At 49.4% G+C, this 22,471-nt stretch overlaps 1 protein-coding gene across 7 annotated transcripts in view; it reads right to left on the reverse strand.

Annotated features, from left to right (window-relative positions):
- Positions 1 to 2,022: 2,022 nt before the first annotated feature.
- The window catches only part of ZNF536 (zinc finger protein 536), a 422,501-nt gene continuing 402,052 nt past the window's right edge, over positions 2,023 to 22,471 (reverse strand). For all 7 annotated transcript variants that reach the window (XM_032325334.1, XM_032325332.1, XM_032325329.1 and 4 more), the window contains one exon: positions 2,023 to 2,412. In XM_032325334.1, the coding sequence (XP_032181225.1) occupies positions 2,168 to 2,412 (245 nt within the window). In that variant the 3' untranslated portion in view covers positions 2,023 to 2,167. The remainder of the gene's footprint in view (positions 2,413 to 22,471) is intronic.

Here is a 22,471-nt window from a genome sequence, read left to right on the forward strand (position 1 = left end):
TTTCTTTGCTAAGATACCAAAGGCGGGGCAAACACACAGAAAGCAAGCGACTGACACAGTCACCAAACACAGTAGTGCAGTTAAAATCCTAAAGCTCACTACAGTCAGAAAGTTTTCAGTAACATTTCAGTCCTTCCTCTAGGATCATAGAAACAGTTGCATTAAGTTGATAAACTCGATTTAAGTAAGGCAGTGAGAACTAGTCTAGAAAAACGAGAAAGCGGCTTGCTCTATGCCAGATGGGTCCACGCTGCACAGCGACCTCATTTGCACTGAAACCTGGGGGTGGGTGACGCCCTCTGGACCGCATATGCAAACCCGATCCCTTATTAGCCTGAGATCCCTTCTGGTCTCAGGATAGCGCTAAGCATTTTATTTACATTGATTGCAGTTTAGAATTTTTGTAAACTGCTGTAGGCAGAGCTGAAGTTTTAAGGCCCTGGGGTTTTATTCTGTGCTCCCAGCCTGCAAGGAAATATTGACTGTTTTTGTTTGTTTGTTTGTTTGTTTTTGTTTTTTTTAATTTTAAGTCTGAATGATTTCGTTTTAGAAGTTAATACTTCAATACATCTCTACCGTCACAAGCAACAGCACCAATTTCGTGTCACTCAAAGGAAGTATGTTAAGAGGCTGAACTTAGACACCATTCTAGCAGATTCAAGAATAAACCCTTGACTCTTCTTCTTCGTTTTTTTTTTTTTGTTTTATTTTGTTTTGTTTTTATTTTTTTTTTTTAAATGAGTTAAGTATTTCATTATTGGCCCTCAAAATCTCCCTCTGGGTGGTGCAGAACTCAATAAATTTGGAGTATCCAATCCGTAAAAAAATCTAAAATCTACAAAAATATAGAACACATTTGTTTTACAAAAACAGACATTTGAACTCGAACAGTTTTCTTCATTAGCGATAGAGAGCAGGATGTTTAGATTTGTGTTTTTAATACAAGCTATTTCCTAAGAGCTTGTCAGAGAAGAAAATCTTGCTTCATGTCTGCGATACTTACAAAAACGAACACATTGAAACAAAGCTGATAATAAGGACCAGAGCAGCCTTCGTTCAAGTAAAATTTTTAAAAACTGTAATAAAAAAAAAAAAAAACCATCTTTCCATTACGACTTGAATTTCCATTTCTCACCAGCACCTTCCGTGGGTAGAGTTGGCTAGTTTTCCTCAAAAACATTTTAAATCATGTACCCCTAATCTATTTTTTTTTTTAGTAGCAACTTCTTTTTCATCCGAAAAAAAAAAAAAAAAGACAATGGAGAAAAAAAAGCATTTCCCTCAATACTGCAATTTGATCTTAAAAAAAAAAAATAAATAAATAAAAGGAATTACTCATCAAACCTGCAATGGGCATCTGTCTGCAGATAATTCCTGACCATGGATTCACTTGGCTGTGTGTGTGTGTGTGTGTGTGTGTGTGTGTGTGTGTGTGTGTGTTTTGTTTGTTTGTTTGTTTGTTTTTTTAAATGCACGTGTGACATGGCAATCCTCCGCAGTCCCCCCCAGCAGCAGCCGTGGGCGCGGCGGGGTAGGATTTCTCCGCGAGTGCAGTTGGGACACCACGTGAATTGATTTTCTCTGCAGTGACCGCTCCAGCCTGACTGGCACCAGCGGCTGCCTCTCAGCACTTCTCATTAGGGGTTGGGGTTGGGGGGAGATGGCAGCAGCTGGTGGTAGATTATAGAGGTGTTTTCAACAATGAAAACACAGCCCCTCCATCTTCAAGGCAACACTAAATCATTTAGATGGTATCATTTTTCAGTTAAGAGCATGACTGGGGGACAAAGACGACTTCGGAGTTTGGAAGGGCCCCCCAGCTTTCTCCGGCTTGGAGGACACCAAGCCTTTCAGAAATCACACGTCTTCCACCTGCATTGTTTAGAAGTACTTGTTGCCGGGTAACAGTTTAGCAGCCATTTTCAAGGGCTGGGGACTTGTTTTGGTGGGTTTTTTTTTTTTTTTTTTTTAGTGTGTTTTTGTGTGTTTTTTTTTTTAATATATATATATAGATATCTTTTTAAATTTTTTAAATGTTCTATACACTAGTTGGGGGTTGCACATGATTTTTCTTTTTTCCCCTTGGAATGCAGTTAGCAAACTCTTTTACCAGATGCATAATCTTAAAACTGTGTAAAATAATATTGCAATATACAGGTCAGTTTGCTCAGTTACGCTCCTCCTGGGCTTTGCAGCCCTCCTCTGTTAGCTCTGCTGAGCTCCCCGCCTTGACAGCTGTGGGGTCTTCGAAATTCCCAGAAGCCTCCGAGTCGACTCTGGAGCGTTTGAACCGGCGATCGGGGTACTGACTGTTGTCAAAAGGCATACGATGGACGCAGAGGACGTGGGTCTTCAGGTTCCCCTTCTGAGAGGCACTGTAGGGACAGTATCGGCACTGAAAAGGCCTGTGACCTGTGGACACAAAGAGTGGCAGGTCAGTTCTGCTGCTTCCCCCCCTCTCAGCCCCCATGGCTCAGAAGACATCATCGTTACTACCAATAGTATCAATAGTATGATTGCACTTCCTTGGCAAACATCATATTAACAAAGGGCAGAAAAGTAGCCAGTATATTTGGACAAATATTAAGTTACTTGGAGAATTAATAAGTTACCGACAAATGATAACTTGGCTGGGAATATGTAAGATCTTCCCATCTTGGGAACAGTTTTTTTTTTTTTTTTTTTAAATATTTTAGTTATTTATTTGACAGGCAGAGATCACAAGTAGGCAGAGAGGCAGGCAGAGAGAGAAGAGGAAGCAGGCTCCCCACTGAGCAGAGAGCCCGATGCGGGGCTCGATCCCAGGACCCTGAGATTATGACCGAGCCACCCAGGCGTCCCTCTTGGGGACAGTTTTAATGCAGGCTTTCCTGGTGACAGAAGACAATGTTCCCGACACCTGGTTTCTTTTTCTGTGAAACGTTAGATAGCCAATATTTTAGGCTTTGCATGCCGAGACACAAAATCAAAGGTATTATGTTAGGTACCTCTATGACAAGAGAAGAAATAAATTTCCAACGTTGTAGTGATGAAATTCAAACCTTCTTTTTAGATGCTGAAATTTGAATTTTGTATCCTTTCCCTGAGAGATGAAATAATTAGTGTTCCTTGTCCGCCCTCCCCCCAACCATTTAAATTGTAGAAACCATCCTCAGCTGCCAGACTGTACGAAAATAGGAGAGGGATTTGGCCCCTGGACTGTGCTTTGCTGATCCCGGTTCCACACACACAAAAAAGCCATAAATCCCTCCCCCTGGGATCCTGACTCAGGTCTCCGCACTAAGCCAGTTCACTTTCTCATCCCCCCATCAACTCTTTACAGAGAAGCAAGCGGAGCATGACACGCGGGAGAGGGAGTGTGTATTTGCAGTGGGCTAAGAGAACCATGTGTCACGGGGGTGGAGCTAGAAGTCTAAGCTCTTGGAATTTCCAGAACCTCAGCATTTCAAGAGGAGACTGTAGAATGTGTCTGGCGGGAACCAAACTCTCCAAACGGCCAAGGCCAGTATGGTTTTAAAGAAGTTCAGGTTTTGAATAGTAACCCTTGACCTCGACTGTTTCTCAACAGGCTCTCGGATCAGGACAGAAGGCAGATTCCTGGGGCAGCCCTCACAGTTCCCCATGCTCGAGGCTTCTGTTCTGCTGCCCTGCAGACGTGCACACGTTTTTGCCATCTTCAGCCACCAGGAAAGCATCTGGCTTGGGAAGTTCCAGGGGAACAATGGCATACCCCCCTGATGCTTGGAGCCCATCGAAGGGCCATTCCTGGAAGCTCGTCCGTGCTAGCCCATCCAGCACCCAGAGGGGTCAGGGCTCGGGGTTCAGTTTCATTTGCTCAGAAAAGCAAACAAGTAAATAAATGGGCCCAACCATTTATACCAGGAAACATCCAAACATCGTATTCAGCACTTTTTCTAGAACAATCATAGCAGAAGTCCTGCTAAGTAGTTAGCCAAACAGTCTTGTTCCTGCAACACTGGACACCAACCAAACATTTGGGGCTGAAGGTCACTTTCACTTCATAGGGCGCACGGGACTCCAATCATCTTTCCTTCTTAGTGGGTTTGTGGAGTGAGCACTCTCTTTCTTCCCTCCTTAGCCAACTGGTCTACAAGGACAAACCTCACCTATCCATGGAATCTTCCTCTTTCCCGTCCCCGCTCGGAGGCTGGTCCAGTGTGTCCCAACTCTTGCCCAGCCTATGAACATGGTGACCTGCAGGAGGGTTTTGAGCTTCCCAGGTGTCCCACCTGCTGCCCAGCCTCCCCAGAAATATCAGAGCGGGCTCCAAACGTTAGGAGTTTCACTGTGATTTCCTTGCCTTAAGGTTGGGATGGCCATCGACCATGTGAGAAATCACTGGGACCTTCGAGTCCAGCCCCAGCCACCTCTCCAGGCTTCTCTGGAGCCTCCTCCCTCCTTCCACACTGAACCGAGCCATCGGTGGTCTCTGGAAGGAGGTTTCATTCCTCGAGGTCTCCACACTCTTGCTGTGTGACCGTCTCCCTGACATACCATTTCCATGCTCTCTCCTCTTTCGAGGCTCTGCCCAACTGGGACGCCACTTGTGTGGGCCACTGTGTATCAGTTCCCCCCTGAGTAGCTGTGGGCTCCTGGACGGAACTGCTTCCTGGCACAGGGCGAGAAGGCATGAACTGTTTGTGGTGTTGAATCCTTATCTTATTCCTCCACCTTGCCTTTCTTGGAAGGTATTCTAAATTTTCGGGTAGCGTTTCTGCATCCTTCGCTTCCATTGTTGCGTCTAACACGAGGCTGAATTTGATCAACTTTTCCACTTGCCAAAAGCCAATTTGCAAATCTACGGACTTTGGAATGAAGAAGAAACGAAACCCGAGGAAAGTACAGTTGCTGTTGTCCCTTCTGTGGAACCTACCGCAGCAAGAACCCTGTCACTCAGCGAGAGGGGCCTGGACCTGATGGTCAAGGAGAGAAGGATTCACCGGCGTCATTCCCCTGCCTACCTTCCTGCTACCTGGTACCACACTTAGGGCTCAGTCGCTTCACCCACAGATGGCAGGGAAAGCCATGTGCTTGTGGGGAAGGAGAGTGGAGCCTCCTACTTCTAACATGGATTTAGGAGTTTAACAAAGAATGTTAAGTGAGCCTATTCTTCATCATGTCAGACTTAGGGCATGGACAGAAGGGAGGAATCTGGGTGCCAATGAGGGGCAGTGAGTTTCAAGTGGATTCCAAGATTCAACCACTCAAGTCAAGAGGTTGTTCACCCCCGTAGACACGAAATTACTAACCCAGGATCGGTGAGAGAGGATTCATGGTACCCTGCTGGAATAATTCTTGAGAAAAGATGGCCCAAATCTATAGCTAATGACATAAGAACTAATTGAAGTTCATCCAAAGAACCTGAGAAGAATGTAGACACCAGTTCTCAGGAAGCCGAAGAAACGTTTTGAAGGTTTCTAGAAATATCTTCTCAGGAATAGACTTCATCTTCTGGCATGCCACCACGGGCAGCAAATGACTGCTCACTATGCTGATTACTGTGGTTCACCAATTTATGTATCATATGGCTGTAAGTCACCAATGGACACTATCACCATGGTCTGACAAGTCTCTGGAGTCAAGAACTCTGAATAATAAATAAATGAAAATTATAAAAATAAATAAATAAAACCAGAACTCTTGATACCGTGGTCCTAAGAGTCTAGCCCAAGTAGGGGGCAAGATGGCCAAACGGTGGTCTTATTTAATAAACCCACCTCAGGTCCCCAGGATTCAAAATGACTCTTCTGTTCTTCCACTGTTCTTGCCTGGCTATCAAGAACACTGCATGTGTTCATGTGTAGGAGGAAGTCCGTACAATATTGGGATCATCATCAATCCTGATCTTGCAATATACCTTGCTGTCGGTAATGATGGTAGTTCCTGACGGTCGCGAACACCTGAGATCCTGAAACCCTCCATAGTCCTTGACATATAATTTTGTATGTTATCCTCCTTTTGGAGCTATGGCAAGATGAGCACGTTAAGATAGAGTGAATCTGGACGGTTTGAATTTACAACAAAGTTCCACCGGATCTAAAGTACTCAGACACCCTAATTCTATGAAATCTTTACAAGAACCATGACTGCCATGTGTGATGATAGGATACACACACACACACACACACACACACACCCTTCTGAGTGGCTTGCTGAAAGGTCCAGAAAAGGCTGTGTGTTCTCCCCAGGATCAAATTAAAGTGAAAGGTCTGTCCTTGGGTGATGGGAAGATTTACTCCCAAACAGAAAGCTGTTGTTATGCAAAGCACTTTCAAAATCCAGTAAGTCTCTGAGTCCAGCTAACCCTGGATGAAGCCTTCCAAATTTCTCTATTTGTACACTTGAGGCCCCAGGCACTGGGACAAATGCTGTGATGTCGATGTCTGTTAGCTCTTGGACAGAGACCATGAACAAGGGCTTCAGAACAAAACCCCGGATCTGAGAACTCTCAGGAATAGTTGGATGTGGTGTTCAAATATTTGTGACCAAGAAGGGGTCCATCTGCAGGTAGAAGCAGCAGGAGGGGCCCTTGGAAGTCTGCTGCGAGCTTCTGCACTCCTGCCTGGGGTGGAGGAGGGGCTTGCGGGAAATCCTTCCTCCTCATGGAGGCAGGACACCCGGTTCCCCAAGGAGAGTCTGATGCAGCCCTCAGGGGGACAGGGCTACCGCTTGGTGAGCTTTGAACTCTGCAAATTTTCATCCATCCCCTTTGAGTGGGATAAAAACCAGCCATGCCACCTTGGTAACCCGAGAGATAGAGTTGACGATGCACCTGGTCTGCAGGTGCCATGAAGATGGTAAGGTTCAAGTTCAAAGACAGAAGAAACTTCCCCATTAACAACCAGCATGGAGACCACGGCCTCTGTCCAGGGTAGTTTCACTGAGATGCCCCGCACTCCACAGTGGCCTGTGGCCAAGATGAAGATGGGGAGCTCTCCTGGCTTGGCATGTTTGCTTTGCTCTCAGGTGTCCTCCTGCCACACACTCAGCAGCATGAGTCTGACCAGAGCTTGGGTTCAAAGCATAGTTTCGTCCCTTGAGAGGCCAGGAGGCTACTTAACCCAAACTTGAGTTTCCTCTGTGTCTGGCTGTGAGTGAGGAATGGGATCTCTTGGGGCTTCCGTTCCCACGGCTTGAAAACAGAGGCGGGGGAGGGGGAAGACTAGTCCTCCCACCATAGGATGTTGTGAGCATGGGAGGGAATCATGTGTCAAGTCTGGAAGGAATCCAGGGCTATAGAAATGTCAGCTGTCTGTCACTGTCATGCTTACTGTTCTCATTGTTGTCTTCTGGCAGCCTGTCTAAGCCGGGTCAGGGGCCTCTATGCTCTGTTCTTCATCAACGTACTGATTCAGCAGGTGCTCTCTGCCTCGGGGGGCCTTCAGTGAAAGCTTACAACATCGTCTGTCCTTGGGGCATTTGCCCTTGAACGGGAGCTTTGGAAAACTGGACGACCTTCAGATTCCAAAGGAACAAGTGGTTAATGTTTGCATTTCGCTTGGAGAAAGTTCAGCAAAGGGAGGTGAGGCTGGGCTTTGGGTCAGACCGCATACCGGAAACATCTTCCCATCTAGCGGACCCTGATCTAGTCAAGGGCTAGACCAGACACACTGCTTTGAGGCAGTGTAGGCTGTGATTGAGTAGAGGTGACTGGGAGTTTCTAAGAGCTCACCCCAGAGGAATGTGAGCCTCTCTAGGTCCTTCCACTGTCTTCACCCTCAAATCCCCCCAGAGTTTGCTGCCTTCTGCATACAGGACTCTCTGTTCTCCAAATGCTTTATACTCTTTCCTGCCACAGGACCTTTGTTCCATCCTTTCTTATTCCCTAATCTGGAATGCTCTCTGCCCTACTTCATTTAATCACTGTGGTTGTCACCTCTAGCCCACCTGCCTCTGCCTCGAGAAGGAAGCCCTGTAACCCCAGACTCCCTGGTAAAGTCCATCAGGGCAAAATCTGTGGAGAGCTTCCAACAATAGTAGCTGAACAAAAGCAATTAGGTCTATCTTCTCCACTAAACAGGTGGCTCCATGGTGCAGGAGCTGTGGGGGTCTGTTTGTTGGGGGTTTTTTTTTTTTTTGGTTATTGCCATGTCTCACCATCTAGCATAGTGCTTGGCACATCACAGATAGCCAGCAAGTATTTTTTTTTTTTTAATAAAGGAAGGGATGGATGGATGGATGGATGGATGGATGGATGGATGGATGAAGGAAAGAGAAAAAGAGAAAGAAAAGGAAGGAAGGAAGGACGGACGGACAGAGGGAGGGAGGAAGGACGGACGGACGGACGGAGGGAGGCAGGAAGGAAGGAAGGGGGGAGAGGGCGGGACGGAGGGAGAGAGAAAGAAAGGGAGAGAAGTACTCCTCCAGACAGAGGGACAGCCCTGACTATCGGTGCAGGGATAGGAAGCCTGGGATCAGTGCAAGGGCCTGGGAGAGGTCATAATGATGGACGAGAAACCCAGTGAGGGAGCCAGGTAGGGGCCAGGCTCACAGGACCCACTGGGGAGCTTGGTCCTCTTTCCACAGGAGAAGGGAAGTGGGGAGGCCTTTCCCACCCTGCAGCCCCAATCCCTGTCTGCAGCTGGGGCCCTGGGTGCCCCCCACTGCCCACCCCACGGCACTCCCCTCTCTCTACCTCTCACTCTGAGACCATCAACATTTCCCATCACTGCCATGTGAAAAGTAAGTACATCATACGTTAATTTGTATTGTCACTGCGCCGTAGAGCCGTGGTAAAGAGCACATTCATTTTTAATCCACTATGAATAATATATAAATATGTATACAGTGTGGAGGGTCAAGAGGAGTAAGGAGAAAGCAAGTCGTACATTGTTTATAACAAAAGTGGGGAAACGAGATATTTTTCTTACTTGCTGCGATGGAAATATCTGCTCTTTCTCTGTACCTAAGGGGGAGAGGAAAATGCCTCCCCTTGGGGGACCATCCATTAATTACAGCTCCACACTTGTGGGCAGAGACGCGGCTGCCTCCACGGGGCCTCCAGACTTTCCAAACTGATGGCTTCTCTTCTGGTGCAGGATGGCAGATAGGATGAGGAGGGGGAGCCCGTGGCCAGCCTCCGGTGTTTGGTCTCGGGACAACTCATCCGGGCACATTTCTAGGAATTGTGTCCATTGCCCTCACAGTTGCCAGTAGGGAGACGTGCTGGAGAGAAATCTTCCCATTTTACAGGTAGGACAATCGGGCTCAGGGAGAGGAAATAGTTTTCCAAAGTCAGGAATATGCAGTTAGCTGGTTTCTGACCAGGAATTCAACCACAGGGCTGTCTCACAGCAGAGGCTCACCTCGGCTCCCTCCTGCCACTCCCTGCTAAGCACTTGTTGGAAGATTCTCCACACAGGGCTATCTTTAGTCAGGACCCAGGATGCTCCAGGAGAGAGTCTATGAACACCCTGGAAGGGTATGCACTATAGTGTATGTGTGTGTGTGTGTGCGTGTTTGAGTGATATTGCACAGATCACATGCCACGCCTCCCTTGGGGACAACAGCCATGTCTGTGACCTCAAGACAACCACAGAAGTCAGATACTGCACACATGGCTGTCACCAAGCCCCAGGACTCCAAGCTTCCATCCATCACGCAAGTCCTGGAACCCAGCCCTCTTCCACGAGCACACGCTAAGTACCTACTGCATGCATTACCCCGAGCAGATCGCTGCGGGAATGACACAGGACTTTTAGCGCCACAAGGATGGGAGGGACACCTGTTCGGCATGCCTGAAACAATGCCTGAGTGACCGGCCCCATGACCTAGCGAACACCCGCTGCAGCGGAAGGGGGAAGAGGCCGAGAGTTTTCGAGGTCAGGACATCCAGCTGCTTTGAACTAGGTTCGAATTCCCAGTCAAAAGGATGGTGCAGAGGACCGGAGAGAGTCCTGGGAAAGGAAGAGCATTCTGGAGGAAGGACACGTGAGCTGTTTGGCCAGAGGCAGAGTCTACATATGGTGACAAAGGCACAGTTCCGGACATTGGAACAACAGCATCCACAAATGGAGAGAGGCAAACCCGCGAATCACGGTTCATGGTCAGCCTAAGGAAGAGGGTCCAGAAGAGGGGCACGTGTGTAAGTGGTAGGGAGTGGGGTCCCTGGGCTGGGGTGGACACAGAGACACGGACCATCCCCCTGGGCCCTCCTACTACAGAGCCACCTCTCACGCCAGGGCAGACTTTCCAATCGATCACACAGGGCCCTTTTATGGTCCAATGCAATAGATGGGAAAAGATGGCACCCAGGTGAATGAAAAGGAACACTGCTGCCATAGCTTCCAGATCAGCCCCGGCCACAGCCCACTGGCACCCTGGGTGGGCTTCGACCCTGAGAAAGCTGCCCGCAGCAAGCCCATGGCTGACTCACCTGAAGACACTTGCTCTATCCTTTCTGAACTACCTTCTTTGGAGCACAGGATTATGGGGTATTTGCCAGACCCCCGGAGGGTCTCCCACCACCACCCTTTATGGAACTGTTTACTAGAAGGGCCCAGCTGGTGAGGTGGAGAGGAACAGCCCTCAGGGCCAGCTCCCATGCACAGGGCCAGGAAGCTTGGGAAGCCCACCTCTGAGTGGTACCAAGAGGACTCCTGAGCACCGCCGCTCCTTCTGGTGCACCCCAACGGGAACGCCCTTTGCATTCCTTGAAACTAAGGACATTTGCAGGATGCATGCTGGTAGTTAAGGAAACGCCCCCCCCCCCCCCCATCTACAACCAGTTGTTTATGTTAGAGACGCAGCCACTGCCCTCCCCGAAGTGAACCTGCGGAACTGGGAGGAATCCAGGTGGGGCGTGGGGGGTGGGAGGAAGGGGACCAACAAGCCGTCCAGTGGGGCAGACCTCAGGGCAGTGGTCTGGGCTCCCTCCAGCCCTCCCCTGCTGCTCTCTCTGAGTGTCTGCGGCTGGCCCTGCAGCTGCCGACTGGAAGGGCTCCTGCCCAGGACTCCGGCCATGGTTAATGGGCTCAGCAGAGGCAGTGAGATGGGTAAAAATATACATATACACACAGTGAGCCAACAGAAAGAGCTATCTTCTCAGTTGCACACCACACACACACACACACACACACACACACACACACACATATATAAATTTCCCTAATTCCAAATAGGCAAGAATGGTTCTAATCAGGTGCATAATTTATGTTTTCGGTTTTCAAAAAAAATATTCATCCATCTAATCAAAGATGCTAAAACACTTCGGAATACCCTTAGTATAAATAATTTCAGGTTTCAAATTTCCTGTGATTTGGGTTTTAATCTAAAACACTACCAAAAAACATTTTAAAAGCAAATTTTGATCCATGTAGCAATAGATCGGAGACATCCGTCATTGTGAACTAGTGTTCAGTTCAGTATCTATAACACAGATCTTGAGTGTATGCAGGGGTTAGTAGACACACTTATCTTTCCTTGTTCTGTCCCCTGTGTGCTCCTAGAACCCGTGACATCCCAGAGGCAGCAAGCCCATTTAGCAACCAGACTTGATTTTTCGTACCATTCTCAACAAAAAGGAACCCAGGCTGCTTGTGGAAATGGCAGATTCTAGGGCTGGGACAGGAAATAGACAAGATGGTCCTGGAGCGTCTTTAGCCAGAAAGTAAGGAATTGCTCGAAACACCACCCACTGACTGGGGTGTCAGAGTCAGTAGCTCCGAGCCAAGTGGTAGAGACCCCAAGGCCAGAGCTGGAACAATGTTAGCAACAAAGTGAATGACATAGTATCAGATGAAAACCCAAAGTAGCAACAGGCACCCACAAGTCGTATTGACTGGCTCAATGATTGAATTTTGAAGCACATGGAGAAGACCAGACAAATGCCCCATATATTCCACGGGCTTTATGGAATTTTCCCCTTAGAGGGTGGGCTATAACTCTCGCACTTTCACATGGGTGGCTGGTGACTTCCTTCCCGGGGAAGCGCCTAGGAAGAGCGCAGTGTAGAGAGGGAAAAAGACCCACCTCCCAGGGCAGACACCTGAGAAACAGAACCTTAGCTGCATCACCGAGGTCCGAGTGATGGCAGTGCCCTGACTTGATACAGTGGGAATCCACCTCTCATCTTCTGCCCAGGAACCTACAACCCAAGTCTAACCATGAGAAATCCCAAGTGGGAGACATTCTACAAAACTTTCCTCAAAACTCTCAAGGTCATCAAAAATAAGGGAAGTCTTAGAAACTGTAGCAGCCAAGAGTCACCTCGGGAGACGTGACAACCAGATATAAAGTGGTCCCCTTGGTGGGACATAATGCCCACCAATGCCCAAAGGGGCATTAGGTAAAGACAAAGGAAATCTGAATAAAATATTGACTTCATAATAGTGTATCCACATTGGGTCAGTAATTGTAACAAATGTACCTTACTAATGGAAGATGCTGACAATAGAGGGTAACAAGCACCATAGGAGAATTCTCTGTACTATCTAGGCAACATTTCTGTAATTCTAAATCTATAGTAAAATAAATGCTTTATTTTAAAAGTTTCTCAAAAGGTGAATTTGGTTGATTTTCAGGGGACAGTGACATCAGGGCGCCCCAGATCCATAGACGACCACACCTGAGAGTGACACTGAAACCCCTCCTGGAGGCGGGGGTGGGGGGGGGTGCATGGGAGCACCCTGCAGAGCCTGCAGTGGGGGTAGGGAGGGGGGCGGGCAGGGCTGGAACACGAACCCCTGTCCAGCTCAGATTCAAGTTCAGGTAGTAGGAGAGCTCAGAAAAGGAGGCTGGGCTCCAGGAGGCAGCTGCAGAGAAAAGTGTGTGACAGGCGGTGTAGGAATCTTCCAGATCCTCTCAGTCTGGTACCCACCCCACCTCCCCCTGCTCCAGAACGATGGGACTCAGGAGCACCCTGCCCTTCCTTCCCCAGGGCCTCAGTGCAGTCCCTTCCTCGGCAACTTCACACCCAGGCTCTGGCCACTGCCATGCAGATGTTGCCTTAAATTGTGTTGATCTGTTTGCCTCCCGGCAGCCTCCGGGCTGGGCTCGGCGGAGCCACCAGCCTGCCTGGGTGGGCAGGAGACTCAGCCTGAAGTGTCGCAGACCGCGGGCACTCACAGGCAACTATTGATCTAGGATCTTAAGTCATTCCCCGGATTTCATGAAAGCATTTATGTTTATCATTAAATAACCTTCAAAGGGTCAATGAACTTGCTTTCCTTTTTTGGAGATTTTTAGATGTGTAATATAATAAGACTCTAACAATGCCCTGTGTTTGTCTCTGGGTGAGTGATTTCATCCTGGAATATACTAAAGGAGACAAAAGAGAGAGGACACTGCTCTCATGGCAAGACAGGAGCCAGGAACAGAGGGGCTGCCGGCTTGCCCCAGGTCACACAGCAAACCTCCCCCCTCCTGCTAAGCTCTTCTCTCCAGGCATTGCCGGAGGAGGGTGTGTTCAGGAGTTGGACCGCAGCACTCCTGCAGGTGGTTTTGCCTGGAACCAAGCTGACTGCAATTTAGATTAACAGCCTTAGAAAACAAAACAAAAACAAAAACAACAAAAACGAAACAACAATAAAAAAACTAGGAAATCAAAGTTGGATAGCATTGCTAAAATAAAGCTAGAGGGTTTTTTGTTATTTGTTTTTGTTTTTTGGTTTTGGGTTTTTTTTTTTTTTGTCTCTAATAAAATATTAAGTGAAATGATTAAGGTGGTACTCAAAAGATGCCGAAGATGGCAGGGCTCCTCGTCTTCACCCTCTTCCTACCCATCTCTTCCCTCCGTGGGGATATTGGGCTAGATATAGTTATCTAAAGTCCCCTTGGCAACAAGGTAGGCAGTAAGGACCTAAGGAGTTTAGCAAAAGCAGTGACTACTTGTGACCCTCCTCTAGAACCCACAGCCCACCCCAGAACAACAGCGAGGGCTCTCGGGTCAGAAGGACCCCAGAAAGACGGAAAGGCAGCAGGTGCACGACTCACAGCGAGCCGGTCCTCGCATCCCATCTGGACGTATGTCCAGCCCCCGCCCCACCAAACCTTCAGCGACTCCCTATTTCTCACCACAGCAACCTGCTCCTTAGCCTGGTTTTCCAGCTTGCAACCCCTTCTCACCTAATACCCACCACCAGGAATGTGCCCACTGTCTGCCATACCCCCCGCCCAGACCCACCAAAGAACCTCCTAGAAGCCTTTCTGAGGACCCAGCCGGCACAGCCCCCACTGGCACTCATCAAAGACTCCTTGCAATTGGGCACTTAACTATGTTCATCAGACATTGCCCACTAATGGCCTCCAGTGGCACAAGCTTGGAGGGTCTCTCTCTTCTCTGGGGTGAATCCAGTGGCTCTGTACAGGAGAGGGGCTGGGTAAGGAGCTTTGGGGGTTGTTTTCCTTGAGCAGTTACTTAGGAAGGGCTTGGGTCCTCGCCTTGGGTGGGGGACCCCTGTGCCCAGCCCCATTTTCTCACCTTCATGGGGGCCTGGGGACACTTTGTCATGGGCAGCCCTATTTTGAACAGGCTTGCCTCAGTTTCCAGTCTTGTGAGGAGTGCACATAGCCTGACCTTGCTCCCCTCCACCCTGATCGGTGTCCTTCTCCAGTAGGAGCCACCCCTCCTGACAGGTGACCCTCCCCAGACCCGCCCCGCCTTGGTTGTGCTCCACACCTGGGAAGCCCTGCCCTGCCCTGCTGCTCTCTTCCCCAGGAAAATCTAAGTGCTCCGTGTCCTAGAGACCCCTGGGGACTCCAGTCCAGGCTGCGACTAACCCTGCCCATCTTGAACACTCAAGGAGGACACGGGAGGGCAAGGCCATTTTCTGGCTCACTTTGGGTCACTGGGCGGTTGTGCATTTTCCTGCGTTGCCTGTGGGGGAGCTCTGTCCTTGAACCACACCCTCTCTTCCCCTGGTCCTCAGCAGGGCCATTTCCACTTCCTGTGTGAGGCTGAGATGTCAGCACCCAACCTGACCGAGCACCCCCAGAGCTCCGGTGGCCAAGCGGGCAGCTCCGTGGATTCCCTCACGACCCTGGACAGACACTCTTTCACCTCCCACCTCGGAGGTCAAAGCTGGGGGGACACACACATATTTACTTTTTGTCCTCAACACTAAGAGGGAAAACAAAGAGATTTCAGGCAAAAACATGGACTTCCAGTTTATCTTGAAAAGTCAGAAGCTCTGGCAAGATCCTCCCAGACTCAGCCGGTCAGACCAGGGTCCCAGTGCTCCCGACACCCTCCCCCAACCCCGAGGGTAGGCCACAGTTCACCCTCGGGCCCACCTCAGTCCTGGCATCCTCCGCCTCCTGGCACCACGGTCCTCAGAGTCCTTGGGCTCTGCTTTGTCCTGTCGTGTCGGTGCCCAGCACACCCAGTGCCTCACCTTCTCTGGGGCCGGGGCCAGGCCCTGGGTGAGGTCTTTGTGTGGTTTTCTCGGGGCAGATGAGCCGCATTCCTGCACACGCCCCGTGAAATAAACAAGTGGGTGGTCTCTGCGCGTTCAATGGTTTCCTGTTCTCCATTGTGTGTCGCTTAAAACGAACCCATCAGAGTTTCATTGTAGTTTCTGTTTTATGGTACAATTTAAATATGGGAGGGGGGCCAATATCGGAACTTGGCATGTGTCAAGGGTGTGCTACGCACTGTGCCACGCTAGTACAGACGTGGGGGGAGGGGCCCCACGCACACACTGAAACAGTAACAGACGTCCAAGCCACTAAAAGCTGGTATCCAAGGTTATCTGTGGATAATTCACTACCCACACTCGTCTTCATAAAAACATTAGTACATTTCTCGGCGGGGGGGGGGGGGGGGGGGCGGTGGCTGTACATTTCGGGGTGGGGGGCGGGGAACTCACATGGGCAGCAGAAAATCTCACCAAAAAGAGTGTAGCGGGAACACTCATATTGCAGAAAATTCCGGTGCTCTTGCTTCGTATTAATGTGAGTTTATGTGTGAGAGAGAATCACACATCTCTCTTTCCATAAAGGAGTCAGACACCCGCAATCCATACCCACAGTATATATCCATATAGAAGGGCACACTGGGTATATTTTAAATAGCTACTTTTTATCACGCCCAATTCTACAAATTGGTAGCGTGAACAATAGAAAATTACAAAGTAAGGAGAGGCGGAAGCAGAAACTTTCCAGCGTTCGGCTCTCTCCCACTGCCACTAACATCGTCACCTGCCAAAAATGAAATGAAATAAAATAAAATAAATAAAGCAGCCTAGAAGAGAGGTGGCTTTTCTTATGAAGTCACAAAGGAAATGCTACTCCTTTCTTCTCTTTTTTCCCCCCTATAAAAGACTCTCTCTAAAATCAAAGGTGTCAGACTTTGCTTTCTCTTGCTGGCATGATCCAGAATATGGCTGAGGAATGACAGATGTCGGCCCCCAGCTGCAATGAAGCATGCTAAAGTTTCTGTCTAATCCACTTATTTCTCTGTAGTCACGTAAACCAAAACAAATGGGCAGGGCTTTACATTAGGGAAAAAAGAAGAAGAAGAAGAAGAGGGGAAAGCAAAAACCCTCAGCAGGAAGACTTTGTTGCATAAGGCAATGTCCACGCCATGTTGATCTCATTTTACTCTCCGCTGGGAAAAGGCACCTCGTGGTGAGCACAGGTCCCTCAAAGTGTGGGGCCCAAAGTGCGCTAGCCTGCCCGTGGGCCTCTGCATCCCATGCAAGGCACAGCCTCCAAAGGGAGAGGGCAAGGTTTGGGAGGAGTGGGTGCCAGGGGTGTCTGAGCACGGGGAGACCTTCTGGGGACCCAGGGGAACACCCATGCCGCACGTGCGCACACACACACACACACACACACACACACACTTACACACCAGCACGCTCCCCGGTCTCTGAGCCGCTAAACCGAGATGATCACAGTTATCACCCGCTCCATCGTTTTCAACTACTTGAATAAATCCAGAGGCATTATAAACGGAGCCCGTGTGTAATTAAAGTGAGCGCTGTTACACTCTTCATTTAATAAAACACTTGAAAAGAAAAGCCCTTGTAGGTTTCGCCCGGCCATGGGGAGCGGGAGGGCAAAAGCGCACACGGGGCCCTCCCTCTCGGCAGCGCCCGGGCGACCACCTTGTGAACCTGCCCCCCCCCCTCCGATCTTGTAAGGTGCCGGCGAGGATCAGGAGTCCTGGGGCTCTGTCACCGCCAGCAGCTCCAACAGCTGCGAAGCACTTTCAGACGAGGCACAAGGAAAGATGTGACGGATTTCGCCCATGGCAGAATGGCGTTCTGTTTCTGGCCCTTCAGGCAAAAACAGTAAAGGCAAAGAGGAAAATTTGAGATTTCCCCCCTTAAACTTCCCACAACAACCTCAGCAAAACCACATGACTCGCCTTCTACAATCTCCCTGGTGTGTTCACTGCTACTTTGGCAGGAAATCAGAATTACTGTTATATAAATTCCATCTGATGCCAGAGCGACCATCTGTGAGCAAAACTGGTTCACCTACGTCTGCCTGCAAAGCCACTCTCCCAGAGACAAGGGAGAAGGGGAAAAAAATTTGATTAATTTGCAGAATGCTTGTGATTTGCTCATATATTATTATAACTGCTCATCAGCACATGACAAATCCCCAGCCCTCGGTGCAGGCCCCCGTTTGGTTTCAGCAGTTCCCTGCGTCGGCACCTGACAGACTGCAGGGCCTCTAATGACTTTCAGATGCTTACAAACAGTAATTCTATCTTCAGAATAAAAAAGAAAAATCCGTAGGAAGAAAAGAGGAGTGAGTTCGTCTATTTCATTTCCTTCCTGTATATCAACATGATTTAACTCTTAAGGGCGGCCACCACTCCAACATGGGGCCTCCCAGGCCCTGCTGGGGCCGGCCGCCTGCCGAGACAAAGACCCCTGGCTCTGGAGGCGAGGAGGGGGCTCGGTCCGGGGCTGCACGCCGCGGTGGGGTGGGGGGGGGATGCCGGGAAACTTCCGGGTGCCAGCAGCGACCACTGCGGGCTCTGCCTCTCCTTCTGCACTGCGGGACCCCTTACACGGGTCCACTTTTAAAAACCCTAATAACCTCTCCCATTCTCTGCAGACATCTGCCTCATAACTGGGCTTGGATTTCTGGCGTTCCCCCCCCCCTTCCCCTTTGCTTTTAAAACTCTGATTATGCCTTCTGAAGCCCTGCCTCTGTGCTTGATTGCCTGTCTCAGATTAGAGATTTTAGAAGGAGACAAAGACTTCAGAATGCACATCAGTCCCACATATGAGGACCCACAGAAGGAAAAGCGATAAAACGCGATACACCATCTGTCCACAAACAATAACCTGCGTGTTTGGAGGCTCACAAATTATTTAGCGCACAACCTTCCCAAATTACGGAGCCTTGAAACGGGGCAGAGGCTGGGAGTGAGACCCTCTTTGATGTCTTTTGGTATTTCCCGGCCCCCCCTCGCCCCCCACCCCCCAAACTGATTGCTAACAGTTGAGGAATGTCTCGGTGACACGTAGATTTTTATTATCCGGATCTTCCTATTGTACATATCCTGGGTTCCAGGCAAGGGTGGGCTCCCCCCACTCCCCTGTCCCTGCCCCCACCCCACTCTGGGCCACAGACATTTTGGGACGACTGGCCCAGATGCAAAGTCTGTCCTTTCACGTGTGTCAGAGGAGGGGGCAGGCCAGGAGGGCGGGGGATGTGGAGATCCCGAACATCCTGCCTATTCAGCAAGCTGGTCAGCTGGTTGGTCTGCTTTCGGAAGATATTCTAGATTTTGTTCAGGAAGCGTTTAGACTACACACAAATGGATACGCCCCACCCCCCACCTCCGGTCTTCCTACTCCCCTAAAAACATATTCCTTTACCTTTCATGCTGACCCCAGGCCATAAATGACTCATAATAATTAGCCAGTATCTTTTTACTCATGCTACAAAATTCCTTCTAAAATTATTTACTTAAATGGAAGGAAAGAAAAGGACCAACTCTCATATGCACACCATATATATGTATGGTTTTTGTTTGAAATGAGTGCTTCCTTATCAGACATCCCTCACCCTCTGTTCCACGCCTGGACCTCTGGTTATGGGCAGGGCTCTACCACTCCCTGAGTCCTCCCGAGACCCTAGGAGGAGGTCCTCCCACTTCCGAATTAGGGAAAGCCAGGCCCATGACGGCGGGCCGCATAGCCGGCCGAAGCAGGACGTGGGGCAGCTGGCTTTGGAAACCAGGTGGTGGGTTCCAGACGCTTCTCTGAGCCACCAGAGGACCCCAGGATCCTGCCGTAAGGATAGGACCCGAGAGGCAGCCATTTAGTGCCAAAGAATCCAATGGATTACTTTACATGATTATTAATAAACAACCAAACAAACATTTACTTTGCAAATTGAAGCATTTCTTTTCCTGAGTCTCAAAATAGACGCGTCGTTATACAGAGAGGGAGACTGGAGCTGAATGGGAACTAAATCAGGCTTCATTACCAAATTCGTCGCAAAGCTTAATTATCCAGGTTCTAGTCCCTTTTTGGGAAGCCCCGCCCTGGAGCCCCCTGCCAGCGCCAACAGGCCCAGCTTCTCCGTGCTCCACGGCGGGACCGGGCCCTGCGCGGGGTCTCTTTCTCCCCAGCCGTGGGCTCCTCAGGACCGTGGCCCGGGTGGCTGGAGTTTGGTCCCAGCCCCTGTCTGACAAAGCCTTGCACACAGTAGGCGGTCATCCAGCGAGCGCCTGTTGTTGCATTTCTGCAGAGGTCTGGGTCCAGCCCAGTGTTCTGAATTGTAGCTTGTTTTCCAGACTCCCCTAACCTGATATCAATTAAGACTGTGTTTACACACACAGCTTGGCTGAAATTAGGGGGGGGGGGGAGAAGCAAGGAGGGGAGTCTCACTTGCATTCAAACAACCAGATGTTTATTTTATTTTTTAAAATACATGATGCCAAACGGCAAGCCATGTTGAGATTCTTTTCCCTTCCTGGTATCAAGCAACAAAACCAGATCTGCTCCGTGCAGCCCCGAGGAACGAGCCTGGGTGCCTCTTCCTCCGTCTCCCTTTCCTTCTCACCAGTGTGACCATCGTGTTCTCCTCCTCCACACGTGTCCCGCTTCATGAGCGGCCAACGGCTCCCGCACACGTCATGCTACGGGACACACATGGGGGCGCGGTCTCAGGGAGTCACGCAAGCCGGAGCCCGGTTCCTGCCGGCCGCTCCGAACACGCGTGGCACCCACACCGCTCTCAGGGCCCTTGGCTGTCCCCCGAGAGGGACTCTCTGGGTCTCCATTTGCTATCTGACAACGGCGTTATCCCAGTAACCACAGCCAATCCGAAGCTTACCCAAACGACTGAGCTTCCAAACTCCCTCCCCTCCCAAGAACAGTTTGGAAAACTGGGAAGGGAAAAGAAGAAATGAAGAAGCCCTCCACCCGCCCCCCACCCTCTGCCCCCAAGAAGGAAACGGTTTCTGTTTCTCTCACAGCGCCAGCCCCCCTTCCACACACGCACGCACGCGTTTTCGGCATCTCAGCCCTGCCGACGTGTCAGGGACTCGACATGGATCACCATCTCGTTGAATCTTAAAATCAACGGGATGCTACCGAGCGTTGATCGAGAGCCCAAAGTCACTCCACACCCACGGAGGCAGGTGCAAGGAACAAGAGCTCAGGTTTCCGATGCAGACAGGCCTGACCTCAGTGCTTCAGGCCTCAGGCCTTGGGCAAACCCCAGCCTCTCTCCAGAGCCTCGGTTTGCTCATCTGTCAAAGGGGCTAACGTTAACGCCCTGCTCAGAATGAGTGTCCAGGTCCAATGGAGCGACATGCACTGAGACTTTAGCACAGAGCCCAGCGCGAATGTGCCAACATAGCCCATTGCTATGACCCTAAACGTAGGGTCCCTGAAAGGTTGTGCCCGCCTTCTCTCCCACCCATGTCCGGAGACAGACACGTCTCCAGTAGAGGGAGCTGGAGGCGGGCAGCCAGGAATCTGTCCCGGGACTCACGCACTGGTCCTAGGTGCTGGTCCTAGTCCCCACGTGGGGCTTCGCCTAGACAAGAACCAGCCCTGCTGCAGCCTTAGAAACACCGTCACCCCCTCTCAGGCACATCCTTTCCTTAAATGAAATATTGAAGTCCATCAGGATGAAGTGGGGGTTTCAGAAGCTGTAGTAAGGAAATTAAAGCGACCGAGTGAGAGCGTTTTATGCACGCGGGATAACTGCCTTTTGATATAGCTTTTTACTACACATTTGGTATTATGGGTCCATAACAGATAAATGCATATCGTGGAATATAGGAAAGTGCCAACAATTGTCAATATGCATTCTCACGCTGCAGTAAGAATATTCCATAAAATACTCTCAAAATATGATGGATGTACATAACTCAGGGAGAGAGGCTGCTGATGAAAATTGGGAGACAGGGCATCCTAAGCCCTAAGGAGTTTTATTAGACACAACCGCCCAAACTCCGCTGACATTTTAAAAAGTCCCTTGACACTCAGAACAAAGAGCCCTCCAGCATCCACTTTCTCCAAAGCCAGGACTCAAACACACACAAAAACTAAATAAATAAAACCCAAAACCTAGGCTGGGGTGATAGGAGGTGGCAATTTGTGTCCCTGACTTGCCGACCCAGAGCCAACATGGACGTTGGTTCTCTTAGATACTTGCGAGGCCCCCGTGCAGACCAGAACAGGGACACAGGAGGCAGGTCAGAGTGGCCTGGAAGCTGCCCTCAACCTTTAATCGACATACTTCTGGGTATCCAATCCTCAGAATGAATTTTACGCTCAGACATGGTTGTTTTGTTGCCTTCACTTTTCCTGGCAGCCACAAACACATTGTTATGCTCTTAAAAAGAAATAAAATAAAGTAAAACATTGCCAGCTTCCTATACTCATAATAAAATCAATCTTCTGGCTCTAGGACATTAAATGAAATAGAATGTCCCCAGAAAATACATAATAGTCAGTGTCTACAAGAATCATGCAAATAAAAGTAAAAATAAAAATCCAAAGGTCAGAATAAAATACTAAGCGTATCCTACAGAAATAGATACAAGTATCTGCATGCATTTTATAAGTCATGTGTCCTAAAACCACCCCTATCCAAATTCATTCTGGAATCCCTAATCTGCGGTACCGTTTTTTGAGTTTATGAAGTCAATCTTCCCATCTCCCTGAGATTTAGACATTATACACACGGACAGTAAATAGACCTTCTTAATTGAGCTGATGGGTTGCAAGTGAACATGTCCTTGAATTTACACTGAAAGACAGACGGCGATTCTTTATAATAAGGGATTTAGCCACCGACTTCCCTTTTGTATGGCAAGGACTTTGTCAACGGACATATTTAAGTAAATAATGCCCAAGAAGATAGATTCTGCCTTAAAGGACGATCATCTCCGAGGGTCAGACGCGGGCGGCAGAACGCGCCTTTGACATGCTGCCCGGTGCCCGAGAAGGGAGCCCAGCGCAGTGAGAGCTCAGATTCATCAAAGTTCACATTTGACTGACTCCTCGCAAGCCAAATGTGGGAATGT

This window comes from Mustela erminea, chromosome 19, assembly GCF_009829155.1.
Source record: "Mustela erminea isolate mMusErm1 chromosome 19, mMusErm1.Pri, whole genome shotgun sequence".
In the NCBI taxonomy this organism is placed as follows: Eukaryota; Metazoa; Chordata; class Mammalia; order Carnivora; family Mustelidae; genus Mustela; species Mustela erminea.